This window comes from Camellia sinensis, chromosome 8, assembly GCF_055761805.1.
Source record: "Camellia sinensis isolate YWXY chromosome 8, ASM5576180v1, whole genome shotgun sequence".
Taxonomy (NCBI): domain Eukaryota; kingdom Viridiplantae; phylum Streptophyta; class Magnoliopsida; order Ericales; family Theaceae; genus Camellia; species Camellia sinensis.
This window is the reverse complement of record NC_138968.1, coordinates 32847874-32861897: the sequence shown is the minus strand read 5'-3', so window position 1 is coordinate 32861897 and position 14024 is coordinate 32847874. Positions and strand designations below refer to the sequence as shown.

The following is a 14024-nucleotide window of genomic DNA, read 5'->3' as shown; positions in this document are numbered from 1 at the left end:
AAAATACATGTTTCATACTTTTGTTCATCCTCTTGGGTTTTGTGGACCCTGTACATTGAACCCTTGGTCCAATTGGGGGTTTGGGGGCTCCCCGAATTTTTTGGGTCCTTCGATAACTTCTTGTTGCTTCCGTGTTACCCTAATTTTTATGCTTATAAATAGATGAGGAGTGCCTCTTGTATTGAGCAGAGAGTTGTAACCGCAACAACTGTTGACGTGGGTGAACCAGATAAATCTTTGTGTGTATGTGGTTTTTTTCAATTCATTTTATCTTTCTTATTTATTTGCAATTTTGTGTCTCACCGATCTTAGTTAGGAAGAGTTGATTTCCTAACACATCCTTCACTTCAGAGTCATCAATCTACCTTCAATAGCTAATCTTGTTATAAATTTATAAAATTTAACTTCAAAATCTCTTCATTTGAAATTCACTCATCCAAAAGAAGCCTTAGCTCAGGATTAGGCAATGAGAAATAGTAAACTGCAAAAGTATTTACAGAAACATAATAAATTTTACAAGCTTGAACACAACAGCCGACGAAGTTTTCTACGAAATAGATCACAGTTTTACATGTTTGGAACGACATGCATTGTAGATACAAGAACATAATCAAAAACAAGCCTATAAAATTAAAATTTTTTTTTTTTTTTTTTTTTTAAAAAAAAAGAAGATTATGATTAGCTAACCTTCAGGCTGATCATTTTCAGAGAATTCTTTCTCAAGAACACGATCGAACATTTTTGCGATACTGGCGTCGCCGGCGTTTGGGGCCGTTGAATTGAGAGAGAGATTGCCGTAAAATCTTTCCCTAATGTCCTGATCAGATCTAGCGGAAACAGAGATTATTGTGCAGAAAGTAATCAACAGGAGAAAAAATCGAAAGCCAAAATCGACTCCTTTTGCGCAAACCCTCGCCATTAGAGAGAGAGAGAGAGAGAGAGAGAGAGAGAGAGTGTGTGTTTGAGACCAGATGGCAAATAGTACGAAGAATGTGGAGGGTGAGAGTATGAGATATTCTCTCAATGGATCCGTGCTATCTCCAGAGAGAGAGAGATGTGGGGGAACTGCTCTAGTCTGGTTTGGTAGATCGAATTCGGAAAAAGGATCCGTTTGGTTTGGTGGTTGGGTCTGTTACGCATCAGCATCGGACTCTCTCTACAATAGTTTTGAAGCTATTGTAGGGATCGGCATCAAATTCTAGCTATTGTAGGGATCGGCATCAAATTCTTTCTCCATCAGTCTTAATAAAAAAAAAATTTTTTTTTTTTTAGGTAAATTAATTTTTTATTAAATTTGCTATAGTGCATCAACAAAAATAAAGACGTATTACTCATTAACTTATATGGGTCTTGTTTGGTAGAACTTAGAAAAAATGATTATAGATTATAACTTAAAAAATTATGGCTTATAACCATGAACATAAGGTATTAACCTATTTGATGATTATGGATTTAAGCAGTAGAATAATGTTTGGTTAATAAGCTGTAAAATAACTTTTTACTATATAATTGTCCTTTTTACTCTTATATGATATAAAAATGATTATTTTATCATTTTTTTCAGTTTTAATTTTTTAAAAAAATTATTTCATTAATAAAAGTTAATATAATTAGTATTACAAAAATTATCATTTCATTAATAGTATCAATTAGTATAAAATTATTTTATTTTTTCATTATAAATTAATTAGTGACAATTAATGGCTTAATAAGCATCAATTAATACTAAAATTATTAATAGTTTCAATTAATATAAAATTATTTTTTTTTTATTATAAACTAATTAGTGGCAATTAATGGCTTAATAAGTATCAATTAATACTAAAATTATTAATAGTTTCAATTATTATAAAATTATTTCATTTTTTATTATAAATTAATTAGTGGCAATTAATGGCTTAATAAGCATCAATTAATACTAAAATTATTGATAGTTTCAGTTTTAATTTTAAAAAATTATTTCATGTTTCAGTTTTAATTTTAAAAAATTATTTCATTAATAAAGTTAATATAATTAGTATTACAAAAATTATCATTTCATTAATAGTATCAATTAGTAGAAAATTAATGGCTTAATTAGCATCAATTAATACTAAAATTATTAATAGTATCAATTATTTCAATTAATGTTGTGATGTCATTACATATTATTTTATTTCAATTAATTCTGTAATGTTGTAATATCAATTTATTTCAATTAATGTTGTGATGTCATTATGTATTATTTTATTTAAATTAATTCTGTTTTTATTAAATTTTTTTCATTACAATTAATTTTTTTTTTGAAATAAATTGTTTTTCATTTTATTTTGAAAAGTAAATATTAATTCTAAAAATTAATTTTTTAAATTATGAAAAGCAAATATTACTTGAAATAAATTGTGTTAAATATTAATTTTGAAAAGTAATTTTTTAAATTTTTTTCATATTAAATATTAATTCTGTTTTTTATTAATTCTGAAAAGTAATTATTTCTTTTTAATTAATATTAATATTGATTTTTTTCCTTTTTTTTCAATTTATTTTCTAAGGTTTTAACGCCGTCGACAAAGAGCCGCCGGTGGCTAGGGTTTCAACGCAGATCAACACAGATCATGATCGCGACAATGACGACGACAAACAATGCAGATCGAAAGAGAGAGGGATGGCGGATGTTAGGGTTTCAGATCGCAATTGCGACTACAAAGAGAGAGAGAAAGAGCACGTAGCAGATCGTGATTGTGATGGCAGTGGAGAGAGAACGCACGGTGCAGATCATGATCGTGATAGCGGTGATTAGGTTTCAGGTCGCGATCGCGATGGCAGTGGTGACGGGGAGGTTCGTGAGAGAGAGCTCTGGTTTATTCGCCGGCACAGAAGGGTTTTAGATCGAGCCCAGACACAAACAACGCTGAAGAGAGAGAGAGAGATCTGCCGCATCGCGAAGAGAGAGAGAGAGAGAGAGAGAGAAAGCTCGAGCTAGCTCTGGTTCACTTGCAAAACCCTAGCCAGCAGCCCCCATCGTCAGAGAGAGAGAGAGAAAAAAAAAAAAAAAAAAAGCTCACCAAAAATCACAACTGGAAAATCACGCCATAAAATCGCCTCTCAAGTTTTTGTGTCTCAAATAAGTGAACAGTGATTGAGATCGAGGGTTTATATATTGGTGTTTTGGTATTACTTGAAGTTGATGAGAGGCATTTAAGTAAATTTACCCCTTCATTCTCAGCTTACTGCTTAAACTGTTTTAGAAAACCACCCCAATAGCTACTTCAAGAAAAGGTTTATTTTTAGCTTACAAAAAACTATAATCTGTATTCTTAAGCTACACCAAACACAACAAAATAGCTTAAATTAAGCTAAAAGCTGAAATAAGCAACTTATAAGCCCTACCAAACAGGCCCATTATTTTTTAGTATATTTTCTAAAGTAAAACTGGGTCAAAATCTTTAAATCGATCATCCATCGGATGTCCTTCAGGATATCCTACCGGATATCCCGTGAGTGCCTGTAGCAGAAGAAGAGAAATGTCCAAAATTAGCCTAATAGGTCAACTGCAATTTTTATTTTTTTATTTTTTTGTATTTTTTAAGAATTGTTTGAGTGGCACCTTATCAATTTAATATAAATAATAATAATAAATACAATAATAAATTAATATTTAATAAGATTGAGTTAGAATAGAGAGTTTGATACAGTGAATACTAAAATGGTGACTAGTTAAAATAGAAAAAGTGGATTTTTGATTAAATTTGTCCAAAAATTTAAAGAGACTGATGCGGATTCTCTTAGGTCTTATTAATTGTGGTTTTTTTGTTATTTATTTATTATTTTGTTAGGTCATCCCAATGGTTATTCAAATATGTCATTAAATTTAATTTTGATAAAAATTGAGTCTTTTTACTGTTCTAATGGTTAACATCAAATAAGTATCAAATTAAAGATTTCACTTTTTTTGCCATCAAACTGAGAACCAATCGACTGCCCGGTTGTCCGCCCAATCGACCACCTCAAGGCAAAAAAAAAAAAAAAAATACTCTTGCCACTCGACCAGCTGAGCCAGGTCGACTAGTGTTTTGATGAAGCTCCAAAATCTTCCGTTAGAGGACTTGATATCAAATGAAGCATTACTCAAATTTGATGAAAAAATTGATGCACCGTTGGAGATGCTCTTAGAGGAACTTCAATGGTCATTCCAAATGTATAATTTATAACTAGTAGTCACCCGTGCAATGCACGGGATTTTACAAAGTGAATAACATTAAAATTAATATAAAAAAAAATACTACACACGGGATTTTACAAAGTGAATAATATTAAAATAAAAAAATGCTATTTAGTTGTATTCTCTAATATGAATAAAATATTTTTATACATCATTCAAATTTTTTAATACTTCACAACATGAAAATTTTTAGAAAACTATCATAAATTATGTAAAATCATTACATAACAAATAGATAATAAGAGTTAGTTAAGACAACCAAAAGTGGAGTAACAAAAGCATACTAAAATTATAATTAATTAAAATAACTAACATTAAATAAAAGAATGTTACGTTTTTCATTTTTTTTCCAATCAATAAGAGATATTATATTAATTATCTCACACAGTATAATGAATTAAAATAAAATAAATTTTAATTTTCATTATATTCAGTCAGTGGATAAAAAATTTCACATGCTATTTTTTTTTCCTTTTATTTTTATATTGATTCACTAAACACAAATAAGTTTGGAAATGTATTAAAATTGAACTGACAAACATAAATAATAAAAATATTTAAATTATTCAAAAAATCTAACATTTTAAATATGAGATCACTTGCATTTGTTCCATATTTGAATTTGCATAAAAAGACATTTAAAAAAAAAAAGAGAAGAAGAAGAAATTTGTAGTTTATGTCACAAAAGAAATGAGTTCTTGAAAATTAATTTAATCTTAAGTTATTTCACAATCAACAACCAAAATAATTGATGATTAAATTTAAAACATAAAGCCATATTTAAATAAATTTTGATGCTCTCTTCACTTCCAATCTAACATCTGCACCCAAAAAAATTAAAGACGAATAATCAATAAGTGAAAGAGTCACAGGTTAATATATTAGTACTTCAAAAAAGGAATGAAATCTCAATAAATGACATATTATTAGCCAAAAAATAAATAAATAAAAAATACAGATTATAAGAAAAAAGAAAAAGAAATAAAAACATAAACAAAATTTAAAGAAAAATAAAATAATAATATCCATTTACATAAACTCCCTTTCTCACAAACGTAAAAATTCATATAAGTACACATTTCAAATGTAAAGTCAATACAACTGAGGGGGGGAAATCACTTGTTATTTGAAGTTTAATGCAAGATTTTTTAGGCACCGTGAAGGGGAGTCGAAAAGGGCTCAATGTTGATTGTGATTTTTTTCTTTTCAATTTCATGTTCGTGGTTCCTTTTTCAAGTATTTGTTTTTATATTGAAAGGATTAAACTTGGGCAAAAGATATACTTAAAATTCTATCATATTTAAAATTTATATGGATAATTAATTAATGATTTTAAAAGATAAACTTTGAAAAGATTAAACTGAAATATATGAGAATTTACAACAATCATGTTCAAATAGAAGATAAACTCCAAGAGAAAGGGAATTTTGAAGAAAATAAAAAATTATGTTCAAATTGTTAGAAATGGTTGGAAAAATTATGGGTAAAACCAGAATTTTTTTCCTAAGTTTGGTTTATTTTTTAGGTGGGACCTGTGCGTCGATTTTCGCGGATCAAAGTGGTAACGCGTTCTATGCCGCGTTGTGATTCACGTGGTATATTTGGTTGCTCAAAAACCATTATCGAGTGAATGGGAAATTGAAGCCAAAGTGTGCTCCATGGAAATGGAGTTTTTGGTGGAAATTTCTTAAGGTTTGAAAATTGGCTTGTCCCACATTGGTTTGGTAGGAAGTTTTGAATGTGTTTATATAGCTTGGAATTATAACTTGGGAAGTGCCCCAGTGGGCACCCAAAGTTTGTAGAATTGAGAAGTTATAGGCAAAATGGGCTAGACCCATTGGACTCAAAAATCACCATACGCGCCCGCCGTTGTCCGAGCGGGGCTGGGGGCGTGGTATGAGGTTTAGGGGTGTGCGCGGTGCGGGTCGATGTGGTTTGAGAGAAAAATAGAAACCGTATGGCGGGTGGCGTATTGATAAAAGTGTCACTAGAATTTGTCATTTTCCTTATCAAAAATCGGCGGTTCGGTTGGCAAATAATGGCGAATTTACCTTGGCAGTTCGGGCGGATTGGCGGTTTATTAAAAATATAATTCAAATTACAAAACTTAAATCAAAGAGTAAAAAAAAAGACGAGAGATACCGTGATGTTAAGCATCTTGCGAAGCTTTCTTCTGATGCAGCAAGTGTAGCAACAACATGATAATATCAACGACTGTGCCATCAGTTCATTACAAGCATCTGTGGAAGCTACAATGATCAAATACAATACGTAAAATTCCCCTCGAGCAGTAATGTAATACTATATTCTAAGGTATAGAACAACAAGCAAACTTAAGTAAAAAAAAAAATTAGAATCTTATAAAACATGATTTAATAGCAGTGCGGGTCGGTGCGGTTTGGAAAAAAAATAGAAACCGGCGGATTGATAAAAGTGTCACTAGAATTTGTCATTTTTCTTACCAAAAACCGACGGTTCGATTGACAAATAATAACAAATTTGCCTTAGCGGTGCGGTTTCGGCGATTTCGGCGGTATTATGCACACCCCTAATGAGGTTGGATTGGGCTTGTCCGGCCAAATACTAATCTTTTTGGGCCAAAAATATTTGAATTCAATTTATTTTTGATAGAATAAATTCTGTCCAAATTTAATTTTCAATTTTTGAATTCAAAATTTTATTTGCACCTCTTCAGAAGTTCTGTACAGGTTCGGATCTGTCCAAAACTGAATCTGTTCGGTTCAAATTTGAATCTACCCAAACAGATTTGAAATTCAAACAAATTCGGTTATGTGTTCAAATTCAAACCCAACAGGTACAGTACATGTTCAAACAGGTATGCTACATGTTCAATTCAAAATTAAAAGGTGCCGTTACTTCTATAAATAAACCAACCCTCATTTGATCAGATTCACTCCAATTTTCGTCCATTTTTTGCTGCAATTCTTCTCTGCATTTTGTTGCATTTATTCCATTATTTTGCTGTGAGAAAGAGTGTATACACTACGTGTGTTCGTTGAACAAATAAATTGTAGTGCTGTATTTATTTGTTGTTGATCATTTCATCCTGGGAGATAGACGTCCATATTCTGAAAGTATCGAGAAGATGACGAATCTATCTTAAAGACACAGTGTCAAACACTGGACTTGATCAGATTATTATTCAAAGAAATTAATCAAGTAAGTTGTTTAATTTATTATTCTGTTTTATTTGTTTATTTAAATCAGATTTTAATTTTGTTTTTGTAACAAAATAAAATTTGTTTTTTATTTATTTAATTTTATTTCTAGTTTGATTTTTGTAATCAAACAATTTTCTCTCATTTCCTTTATTTCTTTTGTATTCTGTTTGTTGTTAATTACACAAACAGAATTAATTAATTACAGTGAAGATTGTCTAACACAAATTTAAAGATAAACACGAGAAAATAGAATAAATAAAATAAAATTTTAACTTTGAAATTTATATCTTATCTATAAGCTATGAAATTAATTTCCATTGGAAAATTAATTTAACAATTAAAAAATGAAACAAAAAAGAAAACATGAGAGACAATCAAAGAGGATTGATAAGTAGAAGAGAGAAATAATAAAACTATGAAAATTTAAGAATAATCATTTTAAATTTTTTTAGAACACACTACATTTGCTTATATATAGCGTAGTATAGATTGAAATTAAAAATCATATCTTATTTAAATTTCATTATTTCAGATTATTTAATTTTTAATATATATGATAGATGGAGAGGAAAAATTGGAGTAAATCAAAATAAAGATTTAGATACAAATGTTTTTGATAGATATAGATTAACAAATCATATCATTATCTAAATTTTGTTATTTTAATTTTTATTTAACTTTTTATTATATTAAAAAATTAAAAATTAGGGAAATGAGCTAGGGAGACTTCAAGAACTGCCACATAAGAAAGAGAATGTTAACTTTCCTTGAAAAATTGGTATTGAGATTTTGGAGAGTTTTGAAAACAAACTACATTTACTTATATATAAAATATAAATATAAATGTAAATATAAATATAGATTTAGCATGCTACAATAGTAAAGTGTCAAATTATAACAAGAATGGTTTTACAATGGTGATATATCATTTTGAAACAGGTTCAATCAATTTTTTCCTTTTTTTTTTTTTTGGTCATGTTTAGGGTTTAATTTTTTTACTCTTTCCATCCTAAAATATTAGCCCATTTTAAGAAATCTAACTTTTTTTTGGTTGTACGATTATTATAGTTCAAAATATTAATTTTATAAAACTATCCTTTGGTAGTACAATTATTATACTTCAAAAATATTAATATTAATGATTTTAAAAGAATGACAAAATAAAAAATTCATGTTATTTTAATTCTTAATTTTTAAAAAGGGACTAATATTTTGAAATAATAAAAAATAGAATAAGGGACTAATATTTTGGTATAAAGGGAGTAGGTGATTTTTTTTTTATTTTATACATATATCTTTTATGATCTTTTTTAAAAAATTCTAAAAATAATTATATATTTACATATTACATGACTAGATAAATAAAAAAAATAAAAATTTAATTTTTATTTTTTATGACAATGCCAAATCAATGCCTAATGACATGTAATAATTTTTCCTTCATCAACCCTTTATAACGGTTTGATGCTTGGGTTTCCACATCCTTCCATTATACAATAGCCATGTTTGGTAGGGTTTATTTTCAGTTTATTTTAACTTTTAGCTTAATTTAAGCTATTTTGATGTGTTTGATTCAGCCTAACAATACAGCTTATAACTTTTTGTAAATCAAAAATCAACTTATTCTTTGAGTGGGGAAGGAGAAGCTTAATTTATAAGTAAAAAATTGGCTTATGTTCACAGCTATAAACTATAAGCAGTTAGGCTATAAGTTATAATCACTTTCCCACAGCTCTACTAAACTGGACCTCTCCTTCATAATCTCTAGACCCTCCCATTTAGCAAACTCTCCATCAGCGACTCTCCCTTCTCTTTTTTATTTTTCCTCTCTCTTCTTCATTCTGCCCATCACTTCATCCATCTCTATATCTTCATATTTCTCTCTCTCTCTCTCTCTCTCTCTCTCTCTCTCTCTCTCTCTTCTGTTTTTAGCTCTGACAGTTTCAAATTATTAGAAATGCTCTTAATATAATTTAATAATATTTTAATTTTATTGAGGTTTGGCAATGTTTTACAGTCTATTTTTTTTATTTACAATATATTGAACAGTCATATTTATTTTTGTGAAAAAATGAATATTATTTAATACATTTTGTTGTAAAAATATTTTTGAGTTAAACCACGTGACATGACCTCAAGTTGATCTGCCATATGGTAGATTATGACTAGTTGAGGCGTGGTCATGGTCTACAACTTAGCTGAGATATTTGAATTGAGTGGTTGATTTATAGTGAACTACAACTCCTAGGTCGGGGTAGGGTTGAAATTGTTTAGAAAGCTTTATCCTAAATTGATTACGAGAATGCAACCCTAGATAATGTTGCGTCCTAGTGTTATGGATGTGTATGACTTCTAGGTATCGTGCTTTAGTTTTGTTGTTGAGATTGTCGCTGACTTCATTATCAAAGTGCCCTCCATTATCAAAGTGCCCTCACAGTTAGGGTCTAACTAGGACAGTGCTAACCTCAGTTTTGCAGGCAAGCATCTAAGCGAATTCATCCAAAAGATCATCTCTATTCTCAAAATTTTGGGAGAGAAAATTTTATTGGATGTGTGTAGTTAAGTAAGATTTTAGCACACACGTGTATTAAAAAATTCTTTCGAAAGTAAATATATATATAAAAAAAAAAGTTAATGGCATGAGGTGGTGTTATTAACTATTAGAGATGTCGCTTGGAAGTGATTGTCGTTAGTGGGACATAGAGGTGATGGACAGTCATCGAAGGTTTGTAGTTTGAGGTGGTGGTTGAAGATAATTTTTATGAGAAAAAATAGTGATTGAATGTGGTTATCATTGGTAAACAGGTAGTGGCCTAAAGTAGTTGACAATGGAGGTTAGTGGCAATGGTGGTCAAATGTAGGGGCAGTCGGAAAGGTGCGAGAAAAAAGAATAAATATTTTTTTGAAACAAATGAAACAAACTTTCTTATAGTCATAAAAATTTAGTAAATTTTATAAATTGTTTACAAGTTTTTAAAGCGAAAATAGATATTAAACGAGCTTTTGCTTAAAGTTTTGATTTTTTTCCCCATAAATAATATATATATATATACACATATAAACACTATCAAATAGTCCCTTGTAAACAATTTAAGATTATTATAAATTCTTTACTAGATTGTGTCATGTTCGAGATGCATACTTTAGATTATACAATTCATTCACAATAATATGATAATGGAATTGGGTCATATATAAGTCAAGTCTGTGACAAATCATTTTTTTATTATAGATGAACTTGATGTACAAATAGATAGAATATCAACAAATAGCATCTTTTCTGCCCACAAATTTTGATACGTATGGGGAAGTGATTTTTGGAAATACTCTTCTGATCCTAGGGGACGCTCGTGATCCTCCAATAGGCACCTGAAAGAAAGTAAACACTCCGGTCGGAGGTGCCAGAATTAGCACTCCGACGGACAAGTCAGTCTCTTGTTCTAAATTACTTGTATTCTAAGTTAAACACCACAATTATCACATACCTTTCTCAGTCTGCTATTCCTTTATTTATACTCATTCCCTGGGCCTCGGGGCCAGGTCCACTTTTCGCTCATTATGTTCATATTTACTCGGCTCCATAGCTCGGTACCTATTCGGCCCATCTACCCTTTATATTCGGCATCCTGATGATTCTGGACAGAGCCGGGCAATACTTGTCTGTTAAAGTATGCCTTCTTTAAAATTCAACTCCCACAATTGCCCCCCAAACACCCTTCTAACATCAGTTAGTCGGCGTGTTTGGTTCCTGATTTGGGAAAACAGAAATTCGGCAGTTAATCCTCTTCCCGATGCATGTTAGGACGCATACATGCTTTTCGGTCACTGTAACGCCTTCCCGCCTCATTCGTGCTTCTCTCGCATTTATTATGATTTGAAGTTTAAGTCCCTTCGAACACATACTTTTTTGAATATTTGAACCTTCTGGACCGTCTATCGGTATTTCTTCTCCGACGTATTTTCTGCAACTCCTCTCCGTCTTCTTCTCGTTCTCTTTGCCTCTCGTAAGTCTTCTTTTCTTTTCTTTGCAATCTTACTTTCTATATTTATTTTTTGTTTTAGAATATCCTTGAGTTCCCTCTAGAATGGCTAAGCATTTGAAAGACCTCCTCTCCGAGGGTCGAATTTCTGGGTTCCGAAAACATTTCTCTATTCCTGATGATGTTCATCTATCTCTAGTAACGGAGAGTTCCCCAAATATAGAGAAGGATGACCCAAATACAATTGTGTTCCCTCTCATGTCCATTGCGGAGGGTGGCGTTCACTTTCCCCTACATCCCATTTCTTAGGGCCATCCTCTGCCACTGGGATCTGATTCCCTTGCAACTCAATGTGAATTTCTTTCCAATCGTAATGGGAATTGTTGAATTGAACTGGCGCCTCAAGATCAACCTGGGCATTCCTGCGATTCGGCATTGCTATGCTTTAGCCAAATCCTCCGGTCGGCTCGGGCGTTACTTTCTCAGGGCCAGGGACATCGACCATCACTTGGTAACCATACTTGCCAGCTCTAGCAAACGAGTTGATGATGTAATGGTCAATGTTCGGGGCAACTGGGAATTCGGCGAAGGCGAAGATTGCCTGGACCCTATTTCCAGACGAAGGGGTGAACCAGGTTGCCATATGATTCCTTGTTTGTTGAATTTTCTTTTATTCGGCTTCTTCTCCAAATATAATCCTCCATTTTTGTAGGCAATAAGTTGAAGAGGGTTCTGAGCTCGGCTGACAACGCAGTACTTTTAGATATTAAGACTGTGCTAAAGTGTTTTGGCTATCCAAACGTACAGAAACAAGGCAAAGCCACCCATATTCTTCTGAGGTATGAGCCTACCTATACGGCTCTTATCTTCCCCAGCTTCAAGTCCCTGAGACAGATTGGTCTCGAGACTTCCAATTTGGAGCGAGACTTAGAGCCGAAGGTCGAGGTGGTCGTCAAATCAACCAGGGAGTTCATTACCAAGGCCGAAGAGGTTGACGAAACTCTGAAATCAGCATTTGAAACTATTGGTCTTAACCAGCCTGACTCATAGTCCATTTCGGGTCGCGTAGGGTTTGCTTTCGGAGACATTTTTACGGATTTGGAGGTCCCGCCCGGCGATTTTTCTGAAGGCATGGCTGGGGAAAATCTCACGCAGATGGCGAAAAAGAGAAATGCCGAGCGAATGGCCGCTCGAAAGAAGACAGAGGCCGCTCGTTCTGAGTCTGCCCCGGTTGAATCTTTACAACCCGTTACTACAAAAGAAACAACTCAAATCATTTTGGATGAGATAGAGAGGGAGGCCGAACAACAAGTCACGGAAGAACGACTGGTTCGTAAAGGACGGGGCGAAAAACGTAATACCGAGGGAGACGCAGGCTCGGAGGATAGTCTTGTTGGCAAAAAGCCTCGTTTAAAGGAATCCGACGTGGTTGTTCCTTTTGTTGTTCAACCAAAGATCAAAAACATGCCAATCTCTAATGACGCATCCGTCATAAAGGATCCGGCCGTAGCGTTGAGCTTGGCCGCCTCAGTTTCACTGCCGGCTGATAAGGCTACCTTTCAAGAAGAGCCAGATTTAGAGCTTATAGCGTTCGCTGCCCAGTCTGCCCTTCTGGTATGTATACGATATTCTCTTTTCTGCTTATTTGATTTGGTTTGCACACTATATTGCTTGATGTGATGATCCCGATTTGTTTTGCAGACGGCTGGAAAGATAGCCGAACTAGGCCGCCGGCACCATGATGCCGTCGAAAGAATTGGCCGTTTAAAGTCTGAAGCTGAAGGTGAAAGGAGCAGGGCCGAGTTCAAGGCGATGAGGGCCACTATGGAAAATGCGCGAGCCGAAACGGAAATGAAAAGGGCTCAGACTACTGACTAACTCAGATCCGAAGCCGAGGATAAGGCGAACGCGAGCGAGGAATCGCTCGAGTTAGCCAAGGAGGTGCTTGCCAAGGCAGAGGCTAAGTTAAAGGAGTTGAGGGGGGCTAAGGAAAAAGCCGAATCCGAAGTTTCTATGGCGCTTGAGGCTGGAAAGAGCGCCGCCTTCAAGGAATACGTAGACGAAATCCCCAAATTTGAAAATCGGGGGTTCAAACATGGGTGGCTCAAAGCCCTTGCTGCCGTTGGAGCTACATCGGCCGTGCCGATTCCATACGAGCAGGTGGACGTTGAGCCACTTGAGTCTGATCCCGAGGATTGATCTGGGAGACATTCTAGCCTTATTAAGTATATTCAATGTACATTTTTTTGGATTTTCATATGTAAAATGTCCGCTGCCAGCGCCCAATTTATGAATGAAAATTTTATATGCTCTCAAGTTATTTTTTGTATTGTCTGTTATGTGAGCGTATAGTTAGGAAAGTCAGCAGTTAGGGCAAAATGTCAAGCATGCGTGAGACGGCAGACTTAACGACCGATTAAAATTAGGGATATGATTTTGTCAGAAACAAAATGAATTCAAGACTAGTGCTCAGATAAATCGATTCGTGGAACGGCCGGGGCACTCGAGCCATATAGATTGATGAATCTACTCGTGCCCCAGCTGGTTTACGAACGTAAAACGCCGAAAAAAACATAATAAATTTTGCACACAAGAATCGATTCATGGAACGGCTGGGGCACTCGAGCCGTATAGATTGATGAATCTGCCCTTGCCCCAGCT

The 14024-nt window shown here is 33.2% G+C and overlaps 1 protein-coding gene across 1 annotated transcript in view; it reads right to left on the bottom strand.

The window, feature by feature from the left end:
• Positions 1-1286, bottom strand: part of LOC114272482 (K(+) efflux antiporter 5) — a 34770-nt gene extending 33484 nt beyond the window's left edge. The window contains exon 1 of the mRNA XM_028214208.2: positions 688-1286. Coding sequence (XP_028070009.2) covers positions 688-919 — 232 coding nt within the window. The 5' untranslated portion in view covers positions 920-1286. The remainder of the gene's footprint in view (positions 1-687) is intronic.
• Positions 1287-14024: the final 12738 nt, after the last annotated feature.